At 37.4% G+C, this 16595-nt stretch overlaps 1 protein-coding gene across 1 annotated transcript in view; it reads right to left on the bottom strand.

Annotated features, from left to right (window-relative positions):
- Nucleotides 1–12011, bottom strand: part of LOC132114871 (plexin A3-like) — a 166432-nt gene extending 154421 nt beyond the window's left edge. Inside the window, exons 1-2 of the mRNA XM_059523243.1 lie at nt 11798–12011; nt 553–1832 (exon numbers count right to left, since the gene is read on the bottom strand). Coding sequence (XP_059379226.1) covers nt 553–1734 — 1182 coding nt within the window. The 5' untranslated portion in view covers nt 1735–1832; nt 11798–12011. The remainder of the gene's footprint in view (nt 1–552; nt 1833–11797) is intronic.
- Nucleotides 12012–16595: the final 4584 nt, after the last annotated feature.

Raw genomic sequence — 16595 nt, 5'->3', positions numbered from 1 at the left:
TTATTTACACTTAACACGGAATCGTTGGGCGGGGCTAAAGCTTAAGCAGTGATATAGAAGCAGGTGTTGATATTCTTCTGCAGAGGCGGTATTTAGCCACTCTATTACATCCTAAAGAGGCACATTCCACAACCTTCCGTTTCAACAGATTGGCTTCAATATAGGCCTTTTTTTTAGTACAAAGACCTCTTATACTTCAAAAGATCAAGGGAAATTTGAATTCTCAGTACATGACATGACATCCTTTTCCAAGTTGATCCTATTTCAAGATAAACTTAATTTGTTGATGCTGAAATAACATTAATGTCAAGTAAACATAGCCCTACTAACATACCCCTAACTCAACCCCAAAAACCAGAGGGAAATAATAAGTTAAATGAGAATAATAACTGCTGTGGTTTATGCCAACCCCAACACAAACCTTAACGCAACCCTGAGCCTACACCTAAAATGTGGTTGGTAGATCAAGGATTTTAACCTACTTGACAAAATCATGATCACAAATGCTTGAAATAAAACAGATTCAGAGTGCAAATTTATTCAAAGACTCACCGTATTAATACATCGCAGTTCCTTGTTGAGCAACCATGGCAGAGACAGCTTTCCTTCCCCACGGTAACACGACTTGATCCTCTCTCTCATGGCCAGGTTGATTTGGTGCAGCGTGAAGAGGCACAGCACTGTTTCTCTCGGTGGGTTAGCCCTGTTCTTCTGACCCTGGGAAAATATCACAAACAGGACATCCTCATCCTCAGAAAGGCCAAGAGCCTGGGCCAGAATCTTCCCAGGACGGTGCTTGTAGGCAGCTTGGACAAGTCGGTATTCCACTCCATTCTTGGTGCACCCAAGTGGGAACTCAACGTAGGAGTAGAACTCGGTGTCGTTGGAGCACATGCGGACGATTTTTGAAGTGAAGAACTTTTCACCCGTCGCATCCACCTGGGTGAGCTGGGTATCCAGTTGCAAAGTGAGAAAATAGATGTACGTGCGGCTGGAGAACCCGTAAACGTAGTAGATGTCAAATGCGGGATATTGAGACAGGGTGTCTGAAGGTATCTTGATTTGAGAGGACACAAACTCATCTTGGTAAACCAAGCTGAACATTTCCATTTTCTCCTCATCGGCCACCAGTTTACGGCTGGAAAGGGTTGGGAAATACTCGGATTTGCCATCAATGGCTGCACCGATGAAAAGGCGGCTGTCACCTTTCTTTTTCTTCAAGTCTCCTTCATCATCGCCCACCACAACTCCAGCCATTCCATCTGGCTCTTTGGCTCCCGAGAGGTAGTGTTCTTTACGGTGATGTGGCTCACCCAGCTTGAAGAGATCTTCCAGCCGCAGGAACTGGCACACACCCTGCCAGATGCTTCCACAAGCCACCAGACGATTGCCAGCATAATCAACCAGCAGCAATTTGTTGACGTTGTCTATGGATTCCAGTTTCTGTGTGCATGGTCGTACACTGGGTGGTGGGTAGCACTTGGCGTTGTCCTCCACGGGACCCGTCTGGTGCGAGCGCAGTTCGGTCAGATTGGTGGAGAGCTTGTAGACTCGGTTTATTGCACCGACAAACACCTCGCCAGTCTTGCGGTGCACAGTGAGGTGTGTGAGGCTCGTGTCTTTAACCCTGAAGCTACCAGAGACTTCAGGGGGTTCAGTAGGTGTCATAGGAAATGCCATGTTGGTCCCGGTCAAAACAGAGACGGAAAATACCAGCAGCCACAGGGACCTCATGATTCCAGACCTTCTAAATTGGATGGGGAATGAGACGATGCTCTTCCCTAAAGCGTATTCCAGGCTTTTTCTTCTTTTGCGGTCTCAGTGGTTCATGTCTACAATGAAAGAGAGAGAAAAAAGGAAAAAATTAGTTCATCTGAAAATGGATTATGCAAGCAAAGTAATGTATTATCTTTAAAAGTTTAATTGCATTAAATGGGTCATTATACCTATACCTACTATACTTTTCAACGCTCCCTCCATCCAAAGCAATGCATTTTGCGAAGAAAAACAGTCATAATTTAGTTTCTTGGCCCACACACCATTATAATCCAACAGCCCATTTCTTGCCAGTTTGTAATATAGTTTTCACTGCCTCATCCTTCAATAACAAACTCTTTCTAATTCTGCAATACTTATCAGAATCACAAACCCATCAAGAAACTGTTGATCATGCATCTAGTAGCAATACTACTTGTTTGCAATGCTGAGATTCTTAAGAAAGATATGCTAAGCAGCGAGTGCCATATAAAGCCACGGACAAGTTTTACTGAGGATCCCTGAAGCTCAAACAATAAAGGGCCAACAGTGCCAAGATCATGGTTTTGATTCCCTGGGAATGCATAAACTTAAAAATCTTAAAATAAAATAAAACGCATACCTTATCTGTCATAAAATACCTCCAGCTTCCTCTGTATTACCTTAATGTGATTAATCAAGCCAAGATTCTGAACACTGAACGAACGTTGTTGGTGTGTAAATGTTGATAGCTAAGTGTTGCATGTATTTATCCGTCTTGTACACATGCACAAAAGGAACTTTTGCAGATTCTTATCGGAATTGAAGCTTTGAGTTATGGTACAATGAACTTTGACGATAAGAGAGTTTAAAACCCAACAATCAGAATTTCAGCACTTCTGCCTGAGACTCAATCCATCCCTGCCTGCTCTCCATTTGGAGGCATTAGTGACTCAGAGTGGACTGTGAGCCAGTGCGTGACAGCTGGGTGAGGGGATTTTGGGGGTATGTATTGATCGAGTGGCTTCTGCTGGTGCCAAGCCTTGTCACTCCCACTCCTTTCACTCAATGGATTGCTATTAAACCTTTATGGTCATTGCAAGCACTAATCCCAAGCACACTTGTTAATTAGGAAGCAGCCCTTAACCAGACAGCAAGAACAGGGATGGGAATCGTAAGGAATTTAACGATACTGATTCAAGTGATTCTGTATTTTTTAACAATTCTTTGTGATTTGGAGAAGACAAGGACAGACAATAGAAACTATTCCACTGCCCTCAAAGGCCTGTTTTCTAATGATGATTATTTTATATTACTAAACAATAATGCAGGGTTCCCAAACTTTGTGACAAATATTTCCATGACCTTTTCGTGAACTTTCCAAATAATATTCTGATTACGGAATAAGAATATATAAAACCTATTCAAAGTCAGATCAATTCAATTTGGGAACAGGTTTAACCAATTAATTGAATCAAACCAAATTTTGTGGTTAAGATGAGACTGTGGCTTGAAAGTCAATTTTCCGCAATTAATAATATATATTAGAACATAACTAGAACAACTTTCAATCATTTTAGAAACTCCATAACTTTTCCAGGCCGCCAAAAATGGAAGTTGAAATTTCCTGATATAACCAGGTTTTCCTTGAATAACAGCAAAGAAAAAATAAATGGCATACAAGTACTTAATAAATGCATTCAAAGAAATGTTATAAATTTTAAAAAATCTAAATAAATAAAAACACATCATGAAATGGTGCACTTTTCCAGACTGCAAGAAATTCTTAATCTCTCACACTCCTTCCAGAGCTTTTAACCGAAATGCCACGAAAATCAATCATAAGAACCTCTCTCAATCTTTAAACCAGAGCAAGATGCAAGATCACAGAGTGAAGACAGAAAAGAACACAAAAAATGCAGCGAGAGGTTATAGCACCATTTCATTCGCTCTTGGAAAATTTAACACAAGCGGTTTGCAGATCAAACACATCAGTCGTTTGTTCAATCACTGCTTCCCCCCACTGGGCACAACAGCAGGAATGAAAGAGGTCTGCATGGCTCCTGTAGGCTGTCTCCCTTTCTTTCTGTCTTTCTCTCTTTCCAAAGAGAAGGGAAGGGAAGGGTCGGGAAGGGCCACATTAAGCACACACGGGCGGAATAAGGCTTCACTTAAACCACAACCTAAGCACTACAGTTTTTCTGCATCTAGAAGGACTAAGGAGTCGTGCTTCAATTTGTCTCTGGAAACAAATGTGCCCAAACTACTGACACAACATTTGTATTCAATAATACATCACAATATTCAATTAACTCTGTGCTGTACAGCTACTTTAGATATTTGTATCAGTACTTTGACTATATCTGTGTGTTCAGTTAATGAAAAAGCAGGTTTTAAATAACATCCTTCACAAATTTAAATCACATAAATGATATATTTTTAAACAAAAACAATGTGTCGGCAGGCTTCAAACCTAAAAACTAATTTAAAAAGTGCACACAAATCACATTTTCAGGAACGTAATTAAATAGTGCACATGAAAACGAAGTATTTACAACACAACCACTCATTAATTCATCCGAAATCTACATGAAAAAAGAAGAGAAGAAAAAAAGATGTAATTTACTCAGAAGCACACCTCTGACAGATTCCTGTAATTAAACGTTGCGAACAACCTGGAAAAAAAAAATCACTGCAGACTTCAGGTTCCTAATATCTGAAATCCTTCCTGATTGTATTATAATACCGTATCGTAATACATTCCCTGATTTGCAGGAGAATCTATTGAACAGCAATCACAGTAATTTCATTAGCACAGTAGAAGCCGGCTGGTCCCAGTGAAAAAGCTGAATGCATAAGCAGAACGTTTTAACCCAGGAAAGACAGAAAGAGATGGTCACACAAGCGTCAGGGGGAATCTGTTCAGATCTAAGCATTACTGTACTTGTCAATAGCAAATTAGGCTGATCTGACCGTTTTTATAGTGTTTCCATAATGTTTTCCAAAATAATAGTGTTTCTAGCTGTTTTCATAATGGTAAACACACGATGGGTGGCCACGGAGCTCTGCAAACGCTAAATAATATGCAGAAATTAAATAATTTGCATAAGCGGAGATAAAGCATACACATACAAGTCGACAAAAGCATTAGCATCCATCGGTACACTAAAGTGTCTATGTGCTGGCATAATTGGCAAATCTGCAACAACCCAAAACAAATATTCATTCGAGAAGGTGACAGACAGTTTGGGCATTGTGAAATTTTTCAAGCTCATCGATATTTCTGACAAATGCCCCCTGTGACCTTTCTGCCAATCCTCAACTGTAAACAAGAAGCTGAGTTGAATCCTGATGAGACAAGTAGTGCTGAGCCCATAAAACCAACCACATCACATTCCAGTACGTTTGTGTGCATGTGTGTGTGTGTTTTAAAGCATCTAGGTGAAATGGACTCATCTATTAGCCTTGTTTTTCAACTAAATTTAGCTCACTGCTGCCTCTCTTCATCACTGGTGAATTAACACATCAATCAGTTTGGTCACTTGCTGGAAAAATAATGTACAGTTTCAGATTGAGCCCTCGAGTCCAACGGCATGGTTAAAACTCACGAGGTCACGATGGTTTTGTGCGATATGAGAGCTCGTGGTTTGTGGTTCAGGAAAAAGTGAATGACACAATCATCTGACACGCTACAGTCGGGGTGAATCAAGTGCCGTGAACTATCAATAACACAGAAAAGGTTCATTTACTTCCCTTCGCTGGGGAAAAAACTGAAACAAAATAAGCTCTGAACTGAAGCCTGTCTTCTGTGCTTTGACACATTCGCTAAATGATTTTAAACGACACAGGCAGGTAATAACCCATACAAATATTTACCATGGAAATCTCAGTCTCTGTCAAAACAACTTAAAAAATTACCAACGGACAGAAAATATATTCATGCAAGAATCTAAAGCTTTTTTTAAACACAATAAGAGTCACGGGACCCCAGAAAGATGCTGGGGGTCTGTGAAAAAAACTATTAAAAATAAATAATAATAATAATAAAAGCATAGCAAAAAAAGGACATATATATACATATATACATACACACACACACATAGGCCGATAGACGATGCCATTGTCCATCGTCGATGGCTGATAGTGACCCCACACCTTTTTAAATGCACGATCACTTTTTAGTTTCACTATCACTTTCGAGATTCGCGATCACACATACTCAATTTATACTATGGAGCGGCAGTACTTACCACACATTTTACAAGATTATATGTTTGTCAGTGGTATAGGATCTGCAACTTTGCACCATTGCACCATTGTCCTATCAGTCATCTCTCCTTACAGATTGTCTACACTGGATGTGACAGTTGTCATGTGGCACTGCACCGTATCAGCTAAAGACTTCTACACTGGACATAGTCTTAGCCTCAAACGTCACGCCCACGGAGCATTGGCTAAACATCTGATGCAAATGGGACACAAAAGTGGAAACACTTCAGGAGTGTCGAAGTCGTCATGGGACTGGTTGAATTCTACAGGATTTCCGGGAGACGTTTGTGTTGCGTTCTTTAACGTTCCTTCTGGAAACAAAGATACCATGGCACCAAAACCCTTCATGAAAGAAGAAAGCGGTAGTGTTTACAATTGTGACGACAATCGCTTATTAGGATCAACTAAACGCTGGAGTTTCAAAACTATGTGAAATATTTAAAGTTCGCGGCACAGAATCTTTCGAATACGTCCGACAGTTTTACTCACCGGTCTGTTATTGTGGCAACATTTCCACGCCCGGAATGTGATGCTGAACGAAACAAACTGTGATTGGTTTTTTGACATGTCAGTCAAACGGCCCTGGCCAATGAAAGCTGCCATGAATTCCAGATCTCAGCCATCAGTCTATGCGAGACTACACTGGACATGACAAAGCGACAATTGAAAATTATTTGAAATTTGTGTCAGCACGTCAGAAATAGAACGCGGCAGCCGTTTACTGTCAGGAATTTGTGGGGTCACGCATCCAGTATAGACAGTATCACTGATTATACTGAGTTCTATTAACTGATCTATATATAATGAATCTCTATTACAGACCAGTAGTTCTATAGTATTTTGTCGCTTCACACTGTGCCACGACCACTCGCATCCAGAATAGACACGTTGTTAGGAATCGTTAGCTGTTTTACCTTTTAAGAATTCATGCTTCGGGCACACCCCCTAACTCCACCCCCACAAAAAAAACACAACCCCCTCCGCTCGCCCCCACCGCCTCTGATCTCATTGTCCATCCCGATGTTTCACTGTAGACTTCATCTGAAGCCAAATTTGTAGATATCGCCCAACCCTATTATAGCTGTTGTTTTTACTACGCTTTTACAGTAGCAGCAATTGACTATGCTACTTTAGTGGAAAACATGTTCACCATGGTAAATCTTTGTATGGGAGAAAATGGACAAACTTACCAAAAATGATTAAACACAGAGAGAGAGAAATAAATCACGAGTCCATCTAATCAAGGACTCACAACAGCATCCTCTTCTCACTCCTGTAATGAGGGTCAACAGCTCTTGATTAGAATGAAGACGATGGGCTGGAGGGGGGGGGGGTTGTCAAAATTGCTCTTTTCACACGATTGGACTCATGATATCACACATGGATGAATCCACACTGAGACCCATCAGGCCGACAGGATGCGTAAATACCTCAAATAAACTTCATAATGCTGCTGCCTCATCCGATTTAATCATCGTGACTGTGGTAATCAGGGGTGTCTGCTGGATCATAAACGCATAAACAAATCTGTTATTCTTCCATCTCCATTTTCCATGAAAAAGAACACGCCGAGAACAACCCAGTGATTTAAACATAGGATGCGCACGAGAAAATGCACATGTATACCACGATCTGTAAACCTATACATTAAACAATAATTAATTTAAGTTTAAGTAATAATACATTTTATTTTAATAAACTCAACTGCAAAACAAAACACTGTGGACTCTATATAAGATTTATATGCAATGATATAGAAATAATGAATATATTAATTTCTAAATCCACTTTTTGCTTTCATCTGCCAAAGCAACAATGTCTTTGAATGATCTTCATTTAGAGGGCTTTTCTCAGCAAATATTGATAAATGTGATTAATCGTGATTTAATTTGACAAATTAACTGGCTTATCGTGTAATTCGCTCAATTAGGGTTTTTAATTGATTGAAAACCCAAATATAAAACAAAACCATTGTCAGAAATGGTTTCATACTGATGCAAACTGTTTAAACATTCTTCCCATGCCTCTTTTTCTCTACAAAAAATATTGTTTCAAATGAAAAAAGAGGGAAGTAAAATAAAACCCAAAAGTCATTTGAAATAACTGACAGAGGCAAATATCATCTTCTGTATCTCTTGGCAAGACGCTGCTTTGGCCATAAGTGGCTCTGTCCTCGAGTGACCACAATATTGAGTCAACAAAGGGCCGAACCCTCCATACATTCAATCCCCAAAATAATTCAGCATCACATATATAGTGCGCTTCTCTTCCGAGGGTCATGACCCTGAGCTTTATGAGCTCTCAGGGTAACAAAAAGTGGCTGAGGAACCTCTGCATGGCCTCAGATTCTTTCCTCTTTTTGTTGTTTTAGTTTTGAGTCTCTTCCCCTCTCTTTCACTCCTAAATGATTGCAGGAAGAAAAAAGAATAGCAAACACATAATGAAATAAATTTGATGTAGAATATTTCACAAATAATTACAAAGAAATTAGTCTGACAATCTCTGCAACAATCTCTAAAACATTTTTACAGTGTGTTTGTAGCACTAATGATATGGTGAAAGTGCAATAGTAACTAGAACTAAAAAGATTTACTGACTTACTAACCAAAGTCAAACCGCTCAACCTCAAATTTCTATGATATTATGGTCCCTAAATATGACTCGGGTCACTCATTTGACTGCCAGGCACAAAACATAGATACAAAAAGTTATAGACATGATCAAGTGTAGGAAATAGTACATTTTGAATGAAAAAAAGGCTGTGATAGACAGGATGTTCAATAGTCTTTGCCATATGTAATAATTTAAGACATTTTTTTACAAATTTTGTGTCACTAGGAAAGTCACATTTAAAAATAAAAAACAACAACAACAACATTCAGGTACACAACAATAAAACCCATTTAAACAAGTCTCAGCCTCATTTTCCTTTACAAAATATTACATATGGCATCTAGTATGACTAAGCAGACTGTAAAAAATGTGCACCTAATTGAACTTAAAATCTTAAATTTGTAAGTATAATAAAACAGGTTGGTCAACTTCAGTTATATCAAACCGACTTTAAAAAAAATTAGTAGGCATTGGTTAAATTTGATGAGCTGAAGTAACTGAAACCCCTGCTTCCATGACTTATTGACTAAATAATTTTTACACTAACAAAACTTGAACCGCTGACTAGTCACCCAACACAAAAACATTTTGAATCTGACATAAATTATTCATATTTAGAAGTAAATTGCTACTCACATCAACCGTACAATCAAAAATCCATATTAAACAATAATTTAGTTCTTCCTGTGGTCACCACAAGCTAATACGATCTCTACACCACTACTTATCAAAGACCAGAACGTTTACACTGTCTTTAGCATTTTGAATTAGACATTTAAACCTTAATCCAATATTACAAGACAAATCCACCAGCCTAAACCACTGGGAAGGTAGCAGGCAGAGAGGCAGAGAGAGAGAGAGAGAGAGAGAGAGGGTTTGGGAACAGACAGTAGCTATTGTTCAGTGATTAGCACCAGCCCTGACTCCACATGGCAGTTGTACTCATGGCTTACTCACAGGATAAGAGCACAACGCTGCCGTTTTATTCCACACTCAAGGATATACGAAGCCGTTCGTTGACATCACAAGGCCAGAGTACGCAGGACAGTAACCTTGCTCTGAGGCGAGCGAATCACAGTGCAAATTTACAGTTGAGATTTATCCTCAGGTGCTCGGCCGGCGGTAATCTAACAGACAACTAAATAGCATGTGCCCTGATGAAAGGGGTCAGGGGGCGACGGCGGCTGAATTGATATAGAGATGATCACAGCCGGCACAAGGTCAGCAGAACTGTGCTTCAATTGATGAGAACGGGTTATTCATAAACCAGCCCTGATCTCATCAACACAACATCGTCTAATGATGCAGCAAGAAAAAAAGACTAGTAGGCTGAAACACATTCAGTAGACTTGCTTTGTATTCAATGGGCATTCGTTTCAGTCCAGAGGGGTGAAACATGTGACCTATAATTCATCTACACATCTACGTGACCAGAAAAGCCAGGTAACTTGTGATGCCTCTCGGTTCTACATACTAGAGCCATAAAAGCAGACAGTTGACTCTGTGCTTCCAAACTATTTCCCTTTTTTACATCAGTGGCCAATTTGTCGGTTAAAGCACTGATCAAATTTATTTATGGAGGTATTTCCAGACCAAATCAATCCATCCAGGTTCGCTACACTGCAGTTACATGTGTCCTAAAGAAAATTTCATTTCACATAGGAGCCAATCGAACCAAACACACAGAATCTATATGGAATCTCTATTATTGTTCAGTTTCCAAACAATCAGATTACAAAATAAAATACAAAACTACTGGAAATACATAAATATTGACTGATTATGTGTATATCTATCTATATAATACTGTATAAATAGAGAGAGAGTCATAAATGTATACATAAAAATTATATATTTGTACATATAAACTATATCTATCTATCTATATACACACACAAATATGTTATATATAAATAGATGAAAATATTGATATATATTAATTATATATACTAATTATATATATATATATATACGCATTATAAAATAAATTTCATAATATACATTTTTTTATACGAAAATATAATAATAAATTAATAATAAATATAATAATAATGCATGTGTGTAATATTATTTACAATTTTACATCTTAAATTCCATATTAAAATTATGTTTTATGTTTAGCATTGGATGCAATTATATGCATTTTATTTTCCCATTAAGATTATAATTTCCCCCAAAGCATATACTGAGATATATATAGAGAGTTAGAGAGAGATGGAGAGAGATTGGAGATTTAGAGATTTGTTTTCGGTTTTAGGTATAAAAAGCGTTTTGCTCGGTTCCCTCCTTCACGGCACCGAACATCTTCCAGCGGAGCTCGGACTAATCTCAGACCGGGTGAGAGCATCCCTGAACCGGCTTCTGCAGGCAGCCACAGCCCCTCTTCTCTCCACCCAGACACGGATCAAACTGGCACCCAAGGATTTGAATTATCAGATCTTGTCCAAACAAACCTATCAACTGCATCTTATCGCGGGGATCTCAAGGCATCAATTACGCATACAAGGAAATAAACGAAATCAATGAGCAAATTAAGCAATACATTTCATTTTAGTTTATGCTTTAATGGGTGGAACAACATTTGGGTAATTTGGGAAACAATATTTTTTAGTCATGTGACTTACAGATGTGACAGACAAACAGATTGATTGCCTGATTTCACATTTTTCCATGTATCTACTCAATCGGCTTGTCTTAATGAACTAAAACAATGCTAATTTCTTGAATTATGATCCCTGATTGTAGTCTGTGCTGTTTATCCAAAGCAACTTTTTATCTGAAATGTCAATATGCATGTGTTAGATCCATGCACAACCACCAACAGTAAAGACCGGAATAATTATCCATTGTGTATGGACTGCTAAAAACAGTCAAGTCATTTCAATGCATTTTTTAAAGCACAACACCAAAGCACGGATATTTTACACCCTTTTCGCTAAACACAGATTTTAATGCCCCCTTTGTTCTTGCTGGCTTTATTGACCACATCCATCAAGATCATTTACACACAGCAGTTTAACCATCTATCCTCTCATCTACGAGATCGTGTAGTTTTTATTTATTTATTTTTTGTAAAAGAAGCATGCGTTACATCTCCAGATCATGCATTCACGTATTTCGCTACAATAAAGCCATGCATCAGAATGAATCATTCGCGCGAGTATTTGTGTATCACTCGTACCTGTGTTCGAGGTGCAACAGTTACATCCACAGTTGGATTTTGTAGAGTCTCTCGGTGCTTATGGCGGACGGATTCGGGGTTATCGCTTTATTTTCCTGTGCAAAACGCCCGTATGAAGCCGTAAATGCTCTCAACGCGTCGATGGCATGGTATTCTCCAGTCCGTACCTCAAGAAAGCGTTGCGCTTTACTATAGAAGCGTGGACTCACAGCTATCGCTTTAAAATGGAGCGTACCATTCTGTACCACTGTAGGGGAGCGGCGAGAAGAGAATGTAACGCGTATGTGTTTTGAAGGGACTTAGTATAACTCAGTCACACAATGATTGAGTTTAATATTTATTTTCATCTTATGATAGAGCGGAATATCTTATTATATTTTAAGAACCTAGCAAAAGTTTTTACAATGTTGTTGTCAATCATCCAAGTCAAATTGAATGGCATTCTCCCGCCCTTCATCTAGGATTCTCTAGCAACCCAGATGTTGAGTAGACTGTAAAAACAGACGGATGTGTCTTGATTACAACAATTAAGGTCATAATTCTGGGAGATGAGAAATTGGTTGCATCTTTTTGCTAATAAATACAGACTAATCATTTAATCTTCCAGTCAGCAAAAATGAATACATCACCCAAAAAAGGAAGATACCACCGTGAAAAGATTCATTCAGTTCCCTCTTCTGTTCTCATGAAATCGAATTTGTGCTTTTGTGGTTTTATTCAATGTTTATTCGTTTGAGGGTCATCTATATGCTAGTGTTCTCCTAAGTTGACCAAATATTTTATGTGTTTGTGCACATTCTTTCTCTTATGGGAAAATGAACCGAAACTATTGATTATTGAATGTGGCCATAAGACAACTATTTTGTTTCTGTCTAAAATATGCTAAATACATGTTGTAAGCAGTGAAGCTAAAGTAATGCATTTTTCAAATGAACCTTCATATCGTAAAATATATACAGTATAATGTCAAAATACATTTGTAAAAAATATACAAAACAAATGGCCAAAATATATTGTTAAAAAATAAACGAATTTATGAACATATATTTTTGCCTTTTCTTTCAATTTAATAAAAAAAATTCTTTTATTTATTTATTTATTTATTTATTAAGTTTTTATATATTTTGGAAGGAAATGTGAAACTCTACAGTTTCAAAAGAGTTTAATAATTTCTCAAACTTTGCTCAGATTTGCCAGTCCGTGATAAGAAGTTCTACAATGAATAATATGATCCTATAAAGCCAAATGATCATAGTTGTGTGACAATGTGTTTTTTAAGACTTGCATCTGAGACAAATTCGATAACTCAACGGAGATCTCCAACAAGCCTTCTGAGCTATAAAAAAGCATCATCTGACTTTTAAAACATTCTTCTGGGTGCTCCTCACTAGGTCAAAAGTGTTCAAGCATCAGATTTGCTCTTTGATCTTCTACAACACTTTGATTTTGCAAGTAAAATGTTTCAAAGAAATCACACGGCAGAGGTAAGACTATATTTACACTAAGCAAATGCAATCTTGATGCCTTATGATGTTGATGTTATGATGTTATTTTTTATTTATTTGTGCAGGGGATGCTACCAGGCAGCAGATCTGTCCTTTGCTATTTGCTTTTGATGAAGTTTGATGTAATCTTCGAGCAAATAGCCACGCAATCCTGTTATTCAAATCATGTGGCCCAGTAAATGGCTGTTTAGGGAAAATGACACTCCACAGTAAACAAACACCAAAATTGCCTCATGTAAACACAGCAAATCTACAAATCCTTGCCTATGGCATTTCAATCATAAGAGCTAATAATCTTCAGAATGACTTCACTAATATGCGTTTTACAACCTCTGACTCTGGAAGGGAAATTTCAAGTAGTTTCCAGAAAAATAAGTCTTATATCTCAGATGCGAAGACAAGTTTAAATCTAATCCTAACTAATAAGTAAAGTCCAGTTAGTATATAAACTCTGAAACTACAGAGATCCCGAAATAACCTGATGGTGGTTGGGTTGGATGGTAACGTTTGACTTTCCTGCTCTTCCCCTCCTTCTACTCCTGTGATCCAGGCAGTGTTTGTTCTTGGCACGTTCTGCCCAACCCTGTTCTTTTCCTCTGTAATTGTGAGCATCTGTAATTGAAGCCAGTTGAGCCCAGCAGGCCGTAGTCATCCGTTCCTCAACCGCATCGGGATTTTGGAGGATGGTGCTGCTCGGTGCCACCGTGCACAACAAGACAGATTGGAAAATGCAGGAAAAAGGAGAAATATGTGGGAGGAAACTTCCAGGGCTGATGAAAGAGTGTGGTTTGTCCTTGCAAACATAAACCTAAACAGCATGACATTGCATGGGTGCGTCAAGCGTTGGCTTCATTGTGAAATCAGATTTATAAACAAGTTTTTATCTAGTGTCACTCATGTGATTCAGGTTCCCAAGTTCAATCATGTTGTGACTGGTCTTCCTTGGAAAAAAGAACCGTTTTTCATGGAAAAGTACACAAGATATGCTTAAAATCAAACTCTGAAATGAATTAATCATGTGATTCAGGTTCCCAAGTTCAATGATGTTGAGTTATGACTGGTTTTGCTTAGAAAAAAAGAGTGTGTGAAAAACAAAAGTTCCCAAAATCTGCCTGAAATCAAACTCTGAAGTCCATTAACGTGTCACAGAATCTGTATATGCTGGCATTTGCTTATTTTGACTTGCAACTAACAAATGACAAACATAGCACAGCAAAGTTTGATTTGACACAGAGATTGTGACATAGACAACAAGAAAAAGCAAGTTAAAAAGGTTAAAGGAATAGTTCAACCAAAAAAGACATTTTGCTGAAAAATTACACACTCTCTGGCCATTCAAGAAAAAAAATAAAACATCACAATAATCCACAAGTAATCCACACTACACCAGTCCATCAATTTATGTGTTGTGAAGTGAAAAGTTGCTTGTTTTCAAGAAACAAAATCATCATCAAGATGTTTTTATCATCAAACTATTGTTTCAGGCTAAAATGCAAGTCCTCTATCCATAATATTGCTTTTTCCAGGGAACAAGTCATCTCGTCTGAATCAGGAGAGAAATATGCACAGATTATGCACTGTTTACAAGAAAAACAGTGCAAAACAGTTCTAATGCGTCAGTGGATATTGGAGGACAACAAAATACTTTTTTGCACTGGAGGAAGCGTTATGGATTATGGAGTTTTGTGGATTACTTGTGGATTATTGTAATGTTTTTATCATCTTTTGGACTCTCATTCTGATGGCACCCATTCACCGCAGAGGATCCATTGGGTGAGCATGTTATATAATGTTGAAATTCTCCAAATCTCTTCTAAAGAAGAAACAAACTCAATCTTGGAAGGCCTGAGGATGAGTACAATTTCATTTTGGGATGAACTATTCCTTTAATAATCCTGCTTATTTTGCCATCCTGACTACTTATGATTTCACAGTTATATTTTATTACTTGCATTTATTTATTTAGCACAACCACCTACTGTTCTGAAAGATACTGATCATCATTTATGCACTTAGCAGACACTTTTACCCAAAGTGATCAAATCAAATCATCAAAGTGACCACATCAAGTGAATGCATTTTATGCACTTAAACACCTTCTAATGATGCTTTAGTAAATGCAACTATTTAGTCACCTTAAAGATGGCTGCGTAGCTTAGCATACACCTTTCCAAAAAACATTAAAGCATTTCAATTATTTCAAACCTTTCACCATATAAATGCAATATAAATACCACGTGAATAACCATATAAAAATGACTAAGTTCTTATGAAGATCTTAATACTTTTTGACAGAGCAACTTTTGTGATGGTTACTATATAAATGAATATTAACTGAGAACTGGATATGGTAATTATCATGGTACAGTACATGCTTGTCTGTCTGTTTATTAGTATAGACAAATTAAGATTAAAAAATCGCAAAAGTGCATAATTGCAATGTAGACATGTGAAAACCATACAGCTGAAACACAGACAGGCTCATCTGATTGCTATGAGAATGTAAATTTAAACATAGACCACAAAGAAAGTTGAATCAACGATGCATCAGAGAGAGAGTCATGCAACACTTTGTTTCTTTTATCTCTTAAATGAATGTTGTGGTTTCAGTTCCATAAACAGCATATGTGGCATAAAGTCAATTATTGTCTCGACCCACAGTCTTCTTAATCAAAAATTGTGAGAAAAAGTAAATGGGTCCAGGCAATCAAGCATATAAAAGCACAAATCTGAAGCTCATATTTTGATCAAAGCACTTCTATTAGTTTTTACAAGACTACACGCATTTCAGTATGGCATGCAAACAAACAAACAAACAAAGTTTAGCAATAGAGTTTTATAACTAGTCTCTTTGTATTCTGCATGTAATGTCTTGCTTTTCCTCTGAAATGGCTTTTAATTTCAGCTAAAATCACTTGGATAATACTAGCTAGTTAGGCTTTGTTAGGCTGCATTCTGGTAACACTCAGTCTTACATGATTCAGTCAACTAAAATCAAGTCTTTACTGCATTTTTTCCCCATGTTGAATACAGGGTTATTGTAGTTAACAATACAAATAAAAAAAAAAAAGGAAAAAAAAAAAAAAAATTGTTACTCCAAAATAAATAGTTGCCAAAGCAAAGTTTGTGCCAAAATAACAAACTTAAACCGAAAAAAAAATGTAAATAAAAAGAAAAAATGAAAACAAAAACAACATTACTAAAACAAAATTAAAATGAAAATGGAAAAAATTTATTTTGTTATTTAAAAAAAAAACTATAAAATATAACTATATATAATAATATCTTAATGA

Source organism: Carassius carassius, chromosome 34 (assembly GCF_963082965.1).
Source record: "Carassius carassius chromosome 34, fCarCar2.1, whole genome shotgun sequence".
Lineage (NCBI taxonomy): Eukaryota > Metazoa > Chordata > Actinopteri > Cypriniformes > Cyprinidae > Carassius > Carassius carassius.
This window is presented reverse-complemented; position numbering and strand designations above follow the sequence as displayed.